We start from the raw sequence: 19,431 nt of genomic DNA, 5'->3' as shown, positions 1-19,431 counted from the left end.
TCTTACTCTGAGAGGCAGTAAATCATGCTTTGTGTAATGAAGGCCATGGTCTTGTTATTTAACCCTTTGAACTAATCAGGCCAGGTGATGAAAGTCTTCTGACCAATCTTAAAGGTTATACAACTGTAAGTCTTCTGGATTCTTCAGACTGATTTTGGTTTCTAGGGTTCAATATATATATATATATATATATATATATATATATATATATATATATATATATATATATATATATATACTTCTAACATAAGTAAGCATAATTCTTTCAATACTATAATGAACATGAGTGAAATTAATTAATTCATCTTCAGTAAATCTTTTATCCTGGTCGTGATGTATCAGAATTTCAGGAACACTGGGCATGTGGCGGGAATACACCCTAAACAGGGACACCAGTCTATTGGGACATGGACACGCACACAGACATGGGGAGAACACGTGAAATTCTGCATAAACTGTAACCCGAGCTCAGGATGGAACAGGACACCCATGACCTTTTTTTTTTACCACTGTGCTAATATAAAAAAAAAAAATGGGATGGCAGACCAGATTGCAGAACTAATGCTTATTTCTTTGCCCTCCACTCTCAGGTTTAAACTTTACTGCCTCTGACTAGTTGGTGTTTTGTCCTGTAAAGCCAAGTTACATCTGTAACCACCAAGTAACCATGGGATACCAAGTGTGAAGTGGAAAATTTCATTTATGAATGAAAAGGTTCAACCTCATATTCTTAAACCCAGCCTCTACATAGAATTATACTGTCATATTACAAATATTAAAATCTTTAATATATATTCAGGGAGAAGCACTTTGCTTAAGCACTTGCTTAGCCAAATAAGGAGTTTTGTCTAAAATGTCCTGGTCTTTTCCCAATCTTCAGGTGTCACGTTTCCGGTGCCCACTTTAGCCTCAGATTCCTCAAAGAGACCATCTAACTCAAGGTTTAATGGGGTGTGCATTCTGAGATGCTTTTTTGCACACCATGGCAGTAAAGAGTGGTTATTTGAGTTACTGTAGACTTCCTGTTATCTTGAAACAGTCTGGCTATTCTTTAGAGAATCTAGAGACTGTTTTATGACTGTGTGTGTGTTTGTGTGGATACATAATATACGTAAATGGATGTAATGGTGTGATATATTACTTTCTTTTTTTGCCATCATATCCTTTTTAGAGACTGGGCAACTACATATTTTTTTAAGTAATGAAGTTCCATCCATCATTATAGCTTTTGTTTCTTGACCTTTCAGAGTGACACGAGCTCATTTGCTTTTCTTATGAACAGCTTGTAAATCACTGAGGCCTCCTGGTCATGTAATATTCCAGCCAGTGGGATACACACGGTCTGGACCTAGTGCTTTGAAACCTCTGTCAATAATCAACATGGAAGTTAAAAACCTGTGTCTAGACCGGAGCTTTTATCCAGGCACTGGTTAAACTAAATAATGACCCCTAAATAATGTGGAGGAAGGAATTACAATGCCTGCTGCATGTATAATACAGACTTCCCATTTTGCTTTTTGAGGAGAATCACACACAAATGTATGTCAGTGTGTGTGTGTGTGTGTGTGTGTGTGTGTGTGTGTGTGTGTGTGTGTGTGTGTATTTCCTTTCCACTGCTAACAATGAAACTCAGGAAATATGTCAGGACAAAGCCCAGACAGCCAGGCTCTTGTTCTCACTGAGTGCTGTCGTGGGGAGAGAGTGAGATTATGGCACTGTGCGAATAAGAAGTTCTCTGTTTGGATCCAACTGACACCCAGGGCTGCTTCTGATCGAGGTGTGTGTCTGACCGGAGCATCGGAACGTGAAGTGCGATGTCCCTTTGGCTGGTGAGTCTGAGCTATTGCTTTCAGTCACTGAAACAAACAAACCTGCTGTCTCTGGTAATTACATTACACATGTAGTAGATCAGGAACTGTAAATATCACACTGCTGAAAATCTTGCTTACTCAAAGTGAAACTTTATTATTATTTTTTTCTGTAGCTTAGAATGCAAACATAATGCATCATTGCTCTCATTCGTTATGAGGGGCTTTTCCTCATTTACTCCAAAACACAGGAACAGATGGAGTCATTTAAGAAATGACATCCTGATGATGATGATGATATATTGGCACACAACGTGTAATCTGTAAGAAGTTGCTCCCCTGAGGCTGTGTTTTCAGCTCTTCACTGAGATTTTCTTCCATGTGACAGAAGACAAAAGTGTTGTCAAATTGCTCCAAGCCTCGACTTGTTGATGAGGCGTTCTGTGGAATGCCTCTTCTATGAAGCGCAGACTGGTGGCAGACTGTTTGTGTATGAAAATGACCAATCGAAATCAGACACTGTAAGAAAATTCTCTGGAACTTCTTCTGGGAAAATAGAAAGTCTGAAGAGCTTTGTCTGCATATTGGCTGACGTTAGGATTGATTCTCTAGGGAGCATCTAGTTTCCAAGAATCCTAAATTGCGTTCAGTTTTATTGTAAAAGGAAGAGGAGTTTTTGTGAGCGGCTAAATAGATGACCTTCACCTCCTTACAGAGATGAGTCTATTTTTCGTTTGAGGGTAATATAAGGTTGCTTTGTTGTGACGCAAATGACCTCAATTGACAGAATGATTTTCCAGCAAGATAAAATAAATGAAAAATGTTTACTTTTATCTAAAAATAAATGACTTTTTAATCAGTTTGCATGTAGCTTGTATATGAAGATTCTCTCATTTATATTGTTCCAATGTTCCAATCTCTGATGTGAAATAATCTTTAAGTATGTGATGTATAGCAGTATTTAGCAGTATTTGGACAGAAAGATTTATACTGTACGTCTGCATCCAAACGACCATTTTAAATATATCTCCTGTCTAGCAGCGCTGTAGACAACCTTTATTAAATCCATCTCTTAAGATAAATTGTTTTGACTAATCTTTTGCCAAGTCATCTTGGAAGGAAGCAGTTACTAAATTGCGTGACTAAATTCGGAGTTATATTACAGTAAATTGCCAGAAGCAACAGTTGTTTAATTGTCAACCTTTTGGAAATTGAGACGCTGTGCTTATTTTATAGCAATTACTGACAGAAACACAAAAAGAAGATTGTTGCTTATGCTGTATTAGCTATGAAAATTTCTTGGCTTCCAATAGCCAAAAGGAAAAGAATCAATCTAAAATAATAAGGAATTTCACAAAGGTTAGGATGACAGAGCAAAACAAAGAAGTAGAAGGACTGCTGAAATGGTGATAGCTGTGAAAATACTGTTTTGATATCTTTTGGTACTTTTGTGTTGGGAATGCTCTGAATTCCCAGTTTCAATATCTGCAGGTCATTCAAAGGGTCCATTAGTGTTTTTAAGTCATCTTTATGCACAGTTCCAGCTATAGGGGCCTGCAAGTGAAGCGTGGCAGCACAATTAAAACATGTTTACACAGCCGCATTTGGCTTGAGGTTCTGTCACTTTGCACTGGGTTTTGTGGGAGCAGATTGGAGATTGAAATAACACACACTTGTGTACGGTCACTGAACTCCATTGCAGAGCAACTGGCCGAAACAATGACCTTTGAAAAAGCTTCTGGATGGGAAATGAAAGGGATGTTGTCAGTTTCCTTGACTGTTATGGCTTTCCTGCTTGTCTTAAAGATGTAACAAAATTAAAATAAATGCACATTGCTTGTTTGAAAGTGTAGACCAAATGTGCTGGATCTAACAGTAGACTGCACCAGTTCCCATAAATTCTATATAAAAATTTGCTCCTAACCTTCTTTTATGGAGCCACATTTCTCAAACCTGTCCCCGGGTATGTAATATTTCTCCAACTTGGAGGGTGATCCAAAATGCCATTATTACATGGAACTTTTAAAAAATATCTCTATACATGTGAATGGTGCCTAAGCACCGGGTATTTTGGAAGCTGAGAGAGACTAAAATTTGGACTATGTATGATCCCTGAGAACTACTTTGGGAAAAAGTGCTATACAAGCGTTGATTCTCTTCACGCAGCCACCCTATATATTTAGAGATAAAAGCTTTTCATGCGTGACAGTGCGTGAGTTTGTTAGTTTTTAGCATGTAAACATTTTTAGCATGAACCACCAACTGTGAAAAACAAAATGAACATATCATTTCATTTTTATTTCTCATTCTCTCACTCGTAGCATTGTGTTAGACACGGAATACAACAATGCCTTTATAAAAAGTTTAATAAAAAAACTATCAACTTCTAAAAACTTTTGAAGTCAATTATTTTTGATAATCTAGGAAATAAGAACATTTCTTGGTAGTGGGTTTAGACTTTTGGACCTGATTGAGTTTTTGATAGACCATGAAATAAAAACATGTTATTGGACCCAGATTTTAAAAAAGTAATAATAATAATAAAATCACTTACATCAAAATCATAAAATGTTATAAAATCATATTTGTAACCTGTCTTTATGTTAAGAGCATTTCTATGTGTCAAAACTCAAGTAAACATGGCATCAGCTGAATGTGTCATCACAATGAAAAATTAGCATTTGAAAATAAATGAATCATGTGAAGTAATGTTTGCAGAGAAATCACGTGCAAAAATAAAATCACATGCACTACTTTACATGTAAAAAGCATGAAATATTGTTTCTGCCACGTAAGGACTAAGTGGATATTTTGTGTTATTAATAATGATCACACAAGTGGGTATGAGATAAAAAAAAAAAAACCCTCACAGTTGCAAGATAAATTGCATAATATTTATTTGTAATGTGTTTGAAACAAGCTTCCAATTGCCATGTGAAACGTGTGAAGTTTTTAACATTTGAAGTGCTTAAAATTACATAAAATTTACAAGAATCACAAGAATTATGTTCACATGTGAAGTCTGAGTGACTCTGTTGTAAGAGACAAAAAATTATTAGTATTAAACTCTGACTTTTGAATTAGTTAGTATATGGTACAAATGCTTTTTACATTTGATTCAAACCTAGGTAACCTCTGTGCTTCAAGCACTCCTCTGGTTCCCACTGCAAACACCCACAGGTGCACATAACAATGGAAGCTCCTTAATGGCTTTTCATCGCTTCAGCCCTTTCTCCCAGCCTGGAGGATTGAGGAATGAGAGTGTTTATTAAAAGGTGAAGAGGTTGGAGTTGAGCAGTGCACTAACTGTGAGGTGGACTTTTCAGTGCTCTGCCTTTGGGTGATTATTAAACAACAAAGCGTAGAAGTCAGGATTATGTATCAAGTTATACAACTATGTTGTGTTTACTTTATTCCTGCATTCCAGAATAAATTGATGATGGGTCTTTACTACTTGTGAAGCCTGACTCTGCTGACGCTTATACGGTCAAGTTCCTGCTATCTCTGTTATTAGTTTCCATTCAGAGTTGGGTTTAAAGGGGCTCTGTTCAGATAGAAAGAGGACGGAAGGGCCCTGAGTGTCATCCCTGTGTTCTGGGAAGGCTCTTAGCAGAGATCCTGGGCAAGGGGAGGTGGATTCCAGGGTTTTCATCTCTCCCAGGCTTTGTACATATTCCTGAAAGGCTGCCGAGAATTGTCCAATTTGGGACAAAAGAAGGCCAATTAAAGTTTCATTCAGTGGCCAGTGCAGTCTAGGCTACTTGGGATAATCCCTCTTCTCTTCCTGTCGCTCTTCTTCTTCTATCCACTCTGTTTCCTCCATCTCTTTAATTGAAAAAATAAAAACCTACTACACTAGCCTTTTCAGAACTGAGCTTCAATATTCTACCTCTCCTATAACCATATTAAAGAGGACATTATGAATCTTTTATTGCTTGGAAGATTAACTTAAGACGTGGGCGTTATTGTTATTCAACTTACAGTATATTGTAAAATCAATCTTCATCTGTTTCTATATACTGTATGTGATGCAAGGTCATTTTATTGTTATGAAACAACAGAGGCTCCTTCCATTACACAGCCTGCAATGTGTACAAATTTATTGACATTTTATTTCTCCAAATGGCTCTAGGGATCAATAACCGGAGGAGGAAAGACTAAATCTGGTCATTAATCACTTGTCATATTTTGAAGCATTCCATTTGAGCACTTATTTGTAATTAAGTGAATAACTTTGCATTCAGCTGTAAACATGGATGGCTATACTTTGCTCCTTCTGGACTGCTCTAAAAACCAAGATTTATTCTCAGCTTTTTACAGACCTCAGAACTGAAATTTAGCTGCTATCCTGGGCCCCTTTGGGTGTTTTTAACCAGCTCAAGTGTGCACATTTATAATGCAAGCACACCATGTGATGTCATCAAGAGTGTGCTCTTGTATTGACAGTTGAATTATGGGAGAAATTTTGGATTCACTCTCGTTAAATCCAAACCTCTGGACAGGAAATGTACGTAAGAGTTAGGATGTGTGGCATTGTCGTTTATGTTCATGGGAAGGTTTATTGCCTAATTTTAGCATAGAATTGGTATGTGGCATACACCTATAAGATACACACATACAAGAAAGAAAAGGTCAGACATGCATTTCATTTAACAGACTGCAGTGCTGACATAGCTCAACCTTATATCCCTTATTGCAAGTGGATCAGATTTCAATTAATTGAATAACTGGTCAATTACAAAGTTAATACAACCATTTTACGCAAGGTATTGCTGAGTAAAAACTGCCAATTGCCAGGATTGCACCTGAAATTAACTATTTGCCATTATCATTGCCAGCGATGTTCAGTAATGCATGATGGTCATGGCATTTCAGCAAAATCAAAGCATCATCTCAGGCCGTTTTTCTGGCACTTGCTTCAAATGGCACGCCACATGCCAAACCACTGCTTTACAACCCCACAATGTTTATGACCTGCAACAAGAAATGTACTGCTTTATCATTCTATTAATGCCAATATAAAATAAGCTTTGGTACTCATATCTTAGCAATATGTGGCTTATGTGGCTTGAATATATCCAGTAACTACTCTGAAACAGCTTCTGGTGTATATTCTACCTAATCTGAAGCAGGCACTAAAAAAGTTCCAGAAACCATTTGCTAGAATCAAAGGCTGACCTGGTTTCAGGCAGAAACATGCATAAGGTTCTTGTGTTCTTGAAAATATTTCTCAAGCAGTATTGCTTTTATTTTGTTTATTTATGTCTCCTCAGCTACTGTTGCATGTCTGATTCACTGAACAGCTGCAACCTCTGCTGCTTATCCCAATGTCCACCTTCCTCTGATTATCCTCCACACAATGCCTCTGAAACAATTACTGAATCTGTGCTCTAATGTCCCAGAACAGCAGAGTTTCTCAAATCAAACAATGACGTTTTATTTGGACTTTTGTTTTCCAGAGTAGGAAGCATATGCCTTCCACACCCTGTCATATCAAAAGTCATTGGAAAAAGTGCTGATCATTTTGTCCTTGGTGCGTATGAGATGTCACACAGTATTACGTGCTGACTTTGGTGTCCTTTCTGGAATTATCCGTTAGGCAGGAAGGTGCGTCACATTTTCCAGCCATTACAAAAGACAACGGAGCTGTCCATATTTTTCTCCCATCATTTGGCTTATAGTGTGCAGAGTTTCCTGAAAACCAGTGGAGGCGAGGAAAACAGGATAGAGACAAGGGATCCACCCAGGCCAGGGTTCACACATGTTTCGTGGCTGTGTCTACTTTCACTTCCCTTTACAACAGAAAGAACCGTAGCTTGTATGACTTTGTGACGGACACATGCATACACTAGGTAAAAGACATGGCACTTGATTGACGACTCTCCTCTCCAGAGGCTCTACGGATGGGAATTTATTGAGCCACTTCTTTTCCAGTGGAACCAATTCCACATACTGCACTTCAGGGACTAGGCAGAATCGTGTTAGGCTAATTTTTTCTTTAGGCTAATGCTCAGTGTTCAAGATCAGCATAATAAGACGCCAACATCCCATTATATGCATTCTGCCTGATTTTTTTTTGTGTGATTATGTGAACCTATTGTTTGTTTTCCATATCTCACTCTTTTCTGCAGTGTGTGGATTGTTCATAGCTTTGAATATGTTGGGGCTGCTACTGGCACAGACCCAGAGCTTCTATATCTCCTCCAGACACTCCTGCCATATTAGTCACACCCTGTCACAACGCTTTCCAAAAATCTGTCTCTCAGCTATTGTCTAAGGCTTATTGAAGCAGGCGCTTACTCAAGGCAGTTTATCACCCTCCTCAAACAGTAACACCACCCATCCCATCAACCAAAACTCTAGAGTAAAATCACTTAACTCTGTCTTTCATGCTTTTTCTATAGAACATGCCTGTGCTATGGTTTTTGATTGCAGGTTTCTTTTTCTATGTCATCTCTCTGTGCAGCAGTGTGTTATAGTAGATCCATGTGATGTTTAACAATAGAGATCAGTGGTGGCAAACTCAAATTCTCCCTGGACCACATCAGTATTTTTATAAGCTTTTGAAGGGCCATAAATGAAAGCCATTAATTTTTTTTAATGCATTATAATCAATTCTATTGATTGACACCAATTACCTAGGGTCTGAGAGTAGAATCGAAAAATTGAAGGAGAATGGCTAACAGAAACTATTCGCTGTATGTACTATTTGGTGATAACACTATAAGTTTCCATAGACTAGTTGATTAGACTAATACATTCACTAGTCTCTGTTGTAAGGATGCTAACTAGTTAGGGCAGTGGGGGAACAACAGAGACGTAGATAATTAATAAATATAGGCAGATGGTTATAAATGTTTTTAAACTTTGCGTTAATGAAATGTTTTCATTTTGATATCACTTTGTAAGGGGGCGCACGGTGGCTTAGCACGTTCGCCTCACACCTCCAGGGTCCGGGGTTCGAGTCCCGCTGGGGCCATACTCCGGTTTCCTCCCCCAGTCCAAAGACATGCATGGTAGGCTGATTGGCGTGTCTAAAGTGTCCGTAATATATAAATGAGTGTGTGAGTGCATATGTGATTGTGCCCTGCGATGGACTGGCACCTGTCCAGGGTGTACCACGCCTTGTGACCAATGCTCCCTGGGATAGGCTCCAGGTTCCCCATGACCCTGAAAAGGAGTAAGTGGTAGAATATGGATGGATGGATGGATGGATCACTTTGTAAGACATATATACTGCACTAATCCACTATTCAGTAGTGTAATAAACTGCTTATTTAAATTACTACTGATTGACTAGTCAGAATTGAATATTCATGTAACATATTTATATAAGCTATATAGACCTTATACTATCCAAATAACAAAAAGTTATATAATTTTTAAGAAATCATAAGGAATTGTATCATGTATGCTCTTAGCTTCTCTCATTTTCACTCTCCATTGACCTTTCTTTTGGCGACCAAAGCACACAATTGTTTAGAATGTCTTTGTAAGCTGCAGCATTACAATTTCCCTTCACTGGAACTTTATGCACAAAGTGAGCTCCATGAAGACATGGCTTGCCAAGTTTGGAGTAGAATAACTCGAGAGGCCTGCACAACTCAACCCCACTGAACACCTTTGGGATGAATTGGAATGACAACTGTGCACCAAGCCTTCATGCCTGACATCACTGCCCAACCTTACTAATGCTCTTGTGGCTGACTGAGCAGAAATTCCCACAGCCACGATCCAAAGTCTAGTGGAAAGCCTTCCCAGAAGAGTGGAGGACATTCTCACAACAATGGGAGGAGGGGGGAGGGGGTAGTGTGGGAACCAGCATGTAGGTGTGATGGTCAGTTGTCCACACACTTTTGCCCATATAGTGTAGGTCTCTACACTGGGTGATACATTTTGGGATTTGGAGTTGATCACTGAATCACAGTAAAGGCTGACAGTTGACACATTTCCGATTCATTTTAGACATGGTTCTGACTTTCATCAAATGCAGTAGATAGGTATAACACATTATAACCAGTGTTTCTCCATACTGAAATGCCTATGCTGTCTGTACAGTAGCGCATGCAGAAAGTGGGTGGCCTCTACACTAAGGGTTGGTTGTGAAAATGTTGAGTAATCCACAGCCATACATGGCCAGGAGCTAAGCAAATTGGTTATGCTGTGGGGGTGGGATGGCATTACTCTCACTCGCTCTACTGTCAGTCACAGCTACAATGTCCAGTCAAGGGCATCTCTGAGGTCCTTGACTTACCACCTCTGAGGTGGTAACACTTTGTTTGATATAATGACATTTGGGCAAAACTATAAAAAAAAATATAGGTACAATCTCAGAAAGAATATGTTAATATCTTACACACTTTTGTGTTATTACTTTTTCAACACAAGTGTTAAATTATCCAATAAATGTGTTAAAAAAAATTCAAAACTCAGCATGTGTTAAATTATTGATCAATCACGTTGCGGACTGTGTTGCTGACGTCATCATCCAACTGTGAACTCGCCTCAAAGTGAATGTTCGTTGCTTTATGGTAAATGGCGCACTTATATAGCGCTTTTATCCAAAGCGCTTTACACTGTGTCTCATTCACCCATTCACACACACACACACACACACACACACACACCAATGGTAGCAGGAGCTGCCATGCAAGGCGCTAGCTTACCATCAGGAGCAACTTGGGGTACAGTGGACACTTCAACATGTGGAGTCAGAATCGAACCGCCAACCCTACGATTAGTGGACAACCCGCTCTACCAACTGAGCCACAGCCGCTTTATCCTTTTGATTGTGACAGCAGAGTCGGAGTCCTGGGGCGACGAAACCATGTGACCACAGGTAAGTTAGCATTCATCACTATTTAGCGTTAATGCTGCTGAAAATGCCTGGCCGAGTTTGTGATATTTAAGCAGGGAGCTCTTGAAAATGTATTCATTGTAAAACAGTAACTCAGTGAGTTATAATTAACTTTACCTATCACAACAGCTTCAAAAGTCAATATCATGTACTGCTTCCTCAGTGTTGGTGTTACACTATTGGTGTCAGTGTTTATGTTGGCTGTGAAATATAGACTGAGGTTATTCTCTAATTCTCTGGGTCTGCATCTTATCTAAGGCTCTGAGTTAGGGTTAGCTAGCTGGCTGCTGTCACCAATCATAGTAGGGGTGAGTGATGCTAACCTAGATGCTCACCTGAGTTGATAACATTACATTAGCATACAGCTCGCTGTAATGTTAGACATTCCCATGACCTTTTTGAAAGTTAACGATAACGTAGCATTATAGCTATTCACCATGATGTAATACAGAGAGTGGGTTAATTTTACTTTTGCAAGTGTTTTGGACAAGGCAAGCTGTAGTAATTAGCATTAGGAGGATGGGTTAGGGCAGGGCTCTCAAGTTTTATCAAAAGCTTGGAGTGAGATTACATCCGTTAGGGGAGGAGTCACTCAAATTTTTGCAGCAGTGACCCCTCTGACCCACCTAATTCTCTCAAGTTTTTGCTAACTGTTCAATTTGACCTATTGTTCATAATTGACCAGCACAAATAGAAATTATAACAATTAGTAAATCTGATAAAAGACAGACAAATTCATACAAATAAAATAATTTTTTATATACATTTCAAAAATACAAATGTATCAAAAATAAAAAGAAATTTGACCCTAAATGAGCCAACTGAACAGCAGTGCTCAATGTACATACTGTACACATACAGTAGTATTGCAGAACTTGCCCTGAGCATGTATGTCAAGCTGTGTGTGTGTACACATTTCAGATTATGAATGGTGTTTTGCGTTGTAAGTGTTTGTTGCATATTTTGATGCCTTGATGACATGGGTAGGGGGCTCCCACATAAAGCACTGTGGCTCAAGGCCAGCCATTTTCACCATCATGATGGATGATTGCATTCCGTCCAGAGCCAAACTGTTCCTAGTTTTGGTTTTGTTCAAACCCACCATGGAGAACACTCTCTCAGCAGTTGGAAATCTTAACAGCCTTCCAAATCTGCTCAAGCCGGTCACCTTTAAAAAAAAAATTAAAGAAGGAGGCCTGATTACTCTCTTAATTTTTTTATTTGCATTCATTAAGTTGATTAAGTAAATCTCAAAGGGTGTAGAATATCTCTTACCCTATTTTTCATTGGTGACATATAAAATAATAATTGAGCACGAATTTGGCTATATTTCCCAGCATCAGCTCTCACTATCTTTGATCACAGGCAAGTAATTTGGTCCAGGAATGGTAAAATCAAAATGCTAAAAAAAAATGTAGGGGTTACCTACCGCATTCATCGGATCTTGCTCTTCCAACTTCCACTCGTGTGTACGTGCATCCATGTTGCCTAGTAACGAATGTGCTTGCAGTGGGATCACGTAATTTACCCAGAAACAACAAATTCTAATTTCTGATTGGCTGGTAGGTGGCATTTAACTCTGTATAACTTGAGATAGCTATGAACTCGGCAGAAAATTTCCCTCCGTATGCCTGCGCCATTAATTGTATATATAGCGGAACCAGTTATTCCTCACTTCTCAGCGTGAGAAATACAAAGTGTGAGTGTGTGAACTGGTTGAAATGCGTGTGTCTCATGGTGAATGTGTGAGACTTGAGAGCCCTGGGTTAGGGCCATGTTTCTTTGTGTATTCAGTGAATGTTAATGCTGGTTAACAGGTGCAGACAGTCAGTGGCTAATGAAACTTAGCTAGCTCAGTAATGTTGAGGCCAAAAGTTCTTCACAAGGTTAATGTGACAAAAAGAGAGGATGGGGGGTACAGTAGGTTTGAATGCTTTCGGCTATCTCTGTAATCTAGGTTGGCTTAATTACGTTGTGCAAAAAAATTGGCGGTGAGGTGCTAAAGTAAATATTCGCAAGTTAGCTACACTTTCCGGGCAAGGTTAGAGCACGATTTAGTTCATTAGGAGAGTGGAAGCCACATTTCCAAAATTACACAATTTGGGATTCTGTAACGCAATTTCTCAGCTGAAGCCCAAAGGCATTTTTTCATCTTTTGTAACTAACAACTAACCAACACTCATTTTTCTCTTTTACAGCTTTTAAAACGGAAGGGAGTGGGATTCTTGTCTTCCCAGATGGCAGGGAGATTTGTAAGAAGATGCATCAACTCCAATTCTTCCATCTGTTAAATGTTTTTATGATTTCAATAAATATCACATGAATTTTATTCAATTGTATTTATTTTGTGAGCATTTTAGTAGAATTTTAGCATACAAACAAATTGCATTTTAGGATAATTGTAGGGGAAAACGTATAAACAACACATCTGTGTTATTTTGTGCTATTTTTTAACACATCTTTGTGTGGAAATGTTTAACACACAGCATGTGTTAAATGTACTAACACTGATTGTGTTGAAAGCAACACAAAATGTGTTGTCCTTAACTAGACATGGTAGTGTGTTAAAATGTGTGTTAAAAATTAACACATGATGTGTTAAATATTTCCACAGAAAGATGTGTTAAGATGTGTTAAGATGTGTTGGGAATCAAGCTACTGTATACCCCTGATCCTTCTGTTTTTCTAACCCACCACCCATCAGTTTTTTTGACTATAGTAATATATGATAAGATGATAGCTTGACATTTCTTCTTAGATGTGTCTCCTAGCTCCTGTTTTGCACGTTGTTAGAAAAATGTCTCTTTTGAGGCAGCATTTTGAGCATCAGGGCAGAAATCTGACAAACACAGCACTGTGAGATTTAGTATTCCAGTCAGTTCTCTGTAAGCCACTTCCTCTCCTCCTCTTCACAAGCAACCATTACAGCACTGCACTGGTCAATATCAGCCTGCCCTGATTGTGTAGTCTCTTAGATTAATCTAAGCTTTTAGTCCAACTGAGAGTGGACTCTTGGGGCATCAGGGACAGGCAACACAAAAAAAAAACCCTTTGTCCTTGTATTCATAGTACGTTTCTCTTATTACTTCAAAAAGACTCAGTGCAGTTATGTTCTGCAGGGTTTGGACCAGTTGGCCATCATGGATATTATTGTGATTTTGCTATGCAGGATAATAAATTTTAATGTGTTTTTTGTCCTGTCACATTTGTGCAGTGCCCAAGAAGATTTATCTATATACATATTTCCGATATTTATCTTAAGGACATTGTGACCTTGTGTTATGGACAATTATTGAATTCTTAGTCATGGGTTCTCTATGAGCAGGGTTCAGTTTTTGAATAAATTGTACTTGTACAAAATGTTTTAGAAATCTTGACATTTTACTTTATTACATTAGTTTGTGTTCTACATTTGATCATTTTGTGCAGTATTGTGGATCAACAGCAGATCCAATTCACTTGAACCCACCTGTTCCACTCTCTGTTACCAATGACCTTCTTTTCACCGTCCCGATTGTCCAGGTCATGCAGTCCTCATAGTGTCCTACTGCACACCATCTTAGTCTTAACATAATTTGCCTGTGGTGATTTTTTTTTCTGTAAGGGACACTATGCATTGTCCCTGCCCTCTTTATTACTCTCTCGCAATCCATCTTTCTCTCTGTCTCTCCCCTCCCTCCTTCTGGTGTTCCTCGTGCCGCAGTAGCCGTGGCTTAGCGGTAGAGCCCCTGTTTGGGATGCTCAGTGCTGCTGCAGAGGATTCTGTGGACTCCAGCCACACTTGAATCTCAGACAGCTTCTCAGTGCTTGCTTTTAGCATTCCCAGCATCGCTCTATGGCATATTGAGAGAAAGACTGAGCCATTCTGTGAGCTGGTTCACAGATGCATTTCTAAATCAGTGGTGGAGTGGTTGAATTGAGCATACGTGTTTGGATTGCTGAGGTGAGAGAGAAAAACTGGGTCCATGCAGGCATGACTCGTCTGAATTGGTGTTTGGCTTCGCTTTTCAGCTGGTGGAAGTTTCTGTTCTTCTGTTTTTTTCCTCTGAGGGTTTCCAGAAAGGAGACGGTAAGCCTGCACCTGTTCCACAACACAGCATAGCGCATTTACATAAGAAGCTCTGAGGGCAGTGGTGTCTTTCTAAGTTAAAGCTAAACGAGTACTTCATTTTAGTATTTATTTACACTTGAGATTTTATTTATTTATTTTTGTTATTTTATCGGAAATTATGATATTCCTTTTTAAGAATTTCCAGTCAAACGCTACAGTATATCCATGACACTGTATAATAAATTATATTTAGGAGTTCATCAGGACTGTAGCATGATTGTCCTAAGATTATTGAACTGACTGTAAGGTTAATCTGTAAATGGCCAATGGGATCAATATGAAACCCTCATCTCACATTCAAATATTACATGTGTTACAAGTTCAAGAAGAATTGGTCGATTTTCCTTTGCAAGTTATACTTTAATACTGGACTCAATACACATGTGCATTTTTTATGAGTGTTTATCTACTTTATTACTTGGGTATTGTAGTTTAATATAGCTTATAACTTTTTCAGGTGTTCTTTAGATAGTTAGCCATTCTTAGCATCGTATAAGAGTTCTTCTTGGAACCCTTCCTGATGGCGAAACACTCTGCAGTAGAGTTCTGCATAGAAATTTATATCAGGGGTTTTCAACTGGTGGACCATGGTCTGGATGCAGACCCAGCAAAGTATTTCAGAGGACTGAACCAAGTACTTGATAAAAAAAATACTGTATCAGAGCATATAAACATATAAAAAATGGAAATAGCTAAACATGAATCAGTGTGGCTTCTATAGCAGGTCCACAGTTGTGGCTTGTCCAATCACATTCATTTATGCGGGTACTTAGATGAATGTGAACCAATACAGAGTTAGAAACATTGAATCAGAAAGGGAAGGGTTTTGATTTTTCATTTCACATACCCTTTGAGGTCAGATTGTGAGACTGACAGCATGGTTCGTTTAAAGACAAGTTGACTACAAACACAGAATGTTATGTTTCATCTGTTCAGAGACCATGGTGCAAGTCAAAAGTGGTAACTTGAAGCCTCACTGTGGGCAAAAAAAAAAACCACTTAACTGGAACACTGAATTTTATGTACCTGGACCTTATATTGTACATTTACAAATACCACTGCTTTAAATGTTTCCTCAAAGGGACAACCAAGCATTCATCAAGCTTTTAAATATAACATTTTTTTTCTACATTTGTATGAGCAAGAAGATTACATATTGACCAAGAAGAGTACTTAGTGGTCTATCTCCATAATTTTATCTGCATTTTTCAGGGTTGGTGTGACACCCCATCCTTTCTCTCCAGGGATGCTTAGGCTTCTTGGATCAATGCTCTGACACTCTATTTGCTTGTTGGGCTTTTGTCTCCTCCATTAATGACATAGACTTGAGTAGAGTCGAAAAATGTTAGATGCACACACCATCCCCTTACACCTTCAGTGCCAATGGTGATCCATGGCATGTTTATCATGGTTCAAACAGAGACAGCAGTGGATTTTGGTGAATATGGTGACTAGGGCAATGGGCAAATACACAGATAAGCTTCCTATTACCCATATTATCTTATGCATGGGCCATGCTCAAGCAGTTCTGGTATGATGTTATATCTGTATGACTTTCCAGCACATTATGGCCCAAGTTGGCATCATTTATGGGCTAATTGTATTTGAATTATTATTTGGATTAAAAACACTTATTTAAAGTGACCAGTCAAATAGACTAATAACTATAAGGATGGAACAATAAAACTTAATGGTGGGTTGTGATTTCCACAACTGTAGAAATGTGTAAAAGAAAAATCACAGACACCCTGCTTATGCTTATACTCTTTATTGAAGTACACAATTATGCTACGTTCACACATTTTATTACTGTAAGTCGCCAGTCGCTGTACTATGAAGTCGCCAGTAGACGTTCCTACTACTGGTTGCCATAGTGACATGGGTGGCGCAACTAACATTCCACTTTTGACAACAAACCAGTTTTCGTGCTGCTAAAATGAAACATTGTGGAGGGAGCGCGATCTTATATAAAATTCACCAGGGTATATATGCATCATATCCTTCGAGAAGAAGGAGAAGTAGTGTGTACTCTGTCTCCAGCAAAAGTGCAAGCGCCAATTAGCTTAGCTTACCTTATGGCCTTAGCGTGTTTAAAACAAAATAATAATAATGAAACACTCACATTTTGTTGCAATTGAGCAAAATCCCAGTAAGTGAGCATCACCATCAGGGTATCATTCACTATATGTTTGATGGTGCCCGGGAGCCGGACCGCAGCTCTTCAGCCATGGCCTCTGTGTTTCCTGGGTGAAGTGCCAGCAATCATGTGCACTTTACTGTCTTCACTCCCATTTGTATTTCCTGCATCAAGTCCCTCCAAATTTGCATAAAATTATAATTTTCTCAACTTTCAAAGTCGCTGGACAGGACCACATCGACAATGGTCGCCGTTGCTTATCTCGTTGGAAGTCACCAGCTATCATTGAAAATTAATGGTCTCCAGTAGCTTTGTCGCTGATAGTACCTTTAGACCTTAAGAACCACTATTGTACACACTTAATAAAAATGTTCTATGTAGCACCTTAAATAGTCTTTGGTTTATCCATCAGGGAGAAACTTGTAACTGCTTCTCTTTGACAAAATTTCCTAGTGGAATCCATCTGTCCATCCATCCATTTTCCATATTACACAGAGTCGCTGGGGAGACTGTAGCCTATCCCAGGGAACTCACGGCACATAACGGGGGACACCCTAGATGGAGTGCCAACCCATCACAGGGTAATCACATACATTCACACACAACAGACAATTTGTAATTGCCGATCAGCATACCACACATGTCTTTTGACTGGGGGAGTAAACACGGAGGAGTACCCGGAGGATACCCCGAAGCATGGGGAGAACATGCAAACTTTGCACACGCAGGGTGGAGGCAGGATTCAAACCCCCAACCCCGGAGGTGCAAGGCAAACATGCTAACCACTAAGGCACCCTGTATCAACCCCCCCACCCCAAATGTATCCAAATTGGTAAAATAGAATTGTTAACCACCAAAACCTTTCAGAAATCTTTGAGGAAAAGTACAGCTTTGAGGCTACATGTATCTATACGCTGGAGAACATAGGCATACAGTATGTTCTGTATACTGTATCTTGTTTGCTAACAGTGTACTGTTTGAATTATTTAATCATTGTCAGCTTGTGACATCCTTGAATAATATGATACATTCTATTCAGCAATGGAGTGTCATTTCTAAGCATCAGATTACATGTGTATACAGAATGAGATTCAAGAGATGAAAGAAAGTGAGATAAGTAAATTAGAAATCTTTATGAGACTGAACCAGGATATTACTAGGCCCAGCTATAAGCAAGGCCCGATATCAGGACAGGCAGTTGAATTGGCTTAACTGTTCCATATTCTCTGATTCACTGTTCACTGTGAATATGCTAGTGCTCATGAGGTAAGCCTAATCTTGGACTGGATGAGGGATCACCACCTTAAGCTCAACCTGGCAAAATGTGAGCTTCTCCCCATCCCAGCCTGCCCCTCAATCAACCACAACCTCACTGTACAGCTCGGCTCAACCACACTCAAGCCAACCAGGACAGCCAGTAACCTTGGGGTGATTTTTGATGACGGCTTGACCTTTACAGACCACATATCAATAGGTTTATTCTTTACAAGATCAAGAAAATCAGACCCGAACAGTATCTGTTTCTGTATCTCACCGAACAGGCTACACAACTACTAGTCCAGGCTCTTGTCATATCAAAATTTGACTACTGCAACGCACTACTCTCGGGCCTCCCAGCCAGCTCTATCCAACCCCTTCAGATGATTCCAGAATGCAGCAGCATGTCTCGTCTTCAACCAGCCCAAAAGGACACATGTCACACCCATTTTCATCTCCCTCCACTGGCTTCCTGTAGCCGCCTGTATCAAATTCAAGGCCTTGTTACTCACATTCAAGACCTTGATTCGAAAAAAGCACCATCCTACCTCAACGCTCTTCTGAAGGCTTATGTTGCCTCACGCAATCTGCGATCAATTAATGACCGACGCTTAGTAGTACCTACTCAGCGTGGCTCAAGGTCCCTTTCCAGAACCTTCACACTAACTGTCCCTCAGTGGTGGAATGAACTTTCAACCTCAATCCGGACCACAGAATCTGTCACTATCTTCAAAAAACGGTTAAAGACCCACCTCTTCCATGAGCACGTAACTAACCCCTAAAATGTCAACCCCACATTATCCTAAAAAAAAGGAAAAAAAAAACCCCATACTCTGAGCACTTTGCTTTTCTAGAACTCAATTAAAATATATTGTATAGTAGCACTACTTGCATTGTTCTCTGCTTGATATATCGCTTTGCTTGTATTTCCAAATTTGTAAGTCGCGTTGGATAAAAGCATCTGCTAAATTAATAAATGTAAATGTAAATATATTATTTTTAATTTTAACACAGTTCTATTGAATGCTAAATTCTGATTAGTCAGAAGCTGCTTTTTTCCCTTTTCTTTTTTATATTAAAGTATTTGTTTTAATATGTTATCTTTTCTATATAGACACGCTATATATATATTGATTGAAAAAAATGTGTAATTGTTGATATGGTGACTTTTTTTTTTTAGGAGATATCTATTTAGCCTTTTTGTGAAGGACTCTCAAGTGTTATCTCCTTGTAACAGTCAGGTAAAGCTGTAACTTCAAGT

At 39.0% G+C, this 19,431-nt stretch overlaps 1 protein-coding gene across 2 annotated transcripts in view; it reads left to right on the top strand.

Annotated features, from left to right (window-relative positions):
* The first annotated feature begins 1,670 nt into the window (after positions 1-1,670).
* Positions 1,671-19,431, top strand: part of tns1b (tensin 1b) — a 192,986-nt gene continuing 175,225 nt past the window's right edge. The window contains exon 1 of one of the 2 annotated variants that reach the window (XM_047155880.2): positions 1,671-1,829. In XM_047155880.2, coding sequence (XP_047011836.1) covers positions 1,815-1,829 — 15 coding nt within the window. In that variant the 5' untranslated portion in view covers positions 1,671-1,814. Of the gene's footprint in view, positions 1,830-14,623; positions 14,735-19,431 lie in introns of those variants that run through there. The other variant, XM_047155873.2, reaches the window with a different exon arrangement.

Source organism: Ictalurus punctatus, chromosome 6 (genome assembly GCF_001660625.3).
Source record: "Ictalurus punctatus breed USDA103 chromosome 6, Coco_2.0, whole genome shotgun sequence".
Taxonomy (NCBI): Eukaryota; Metazoa; Chordata; class Actinopteri; order Siluriformes; family Ictaluridae; genus Ictalurus; species Ictalurus punctatus.
This window is presented reverse-complemented; position numbering and strand designations above follow the sequence as displayed.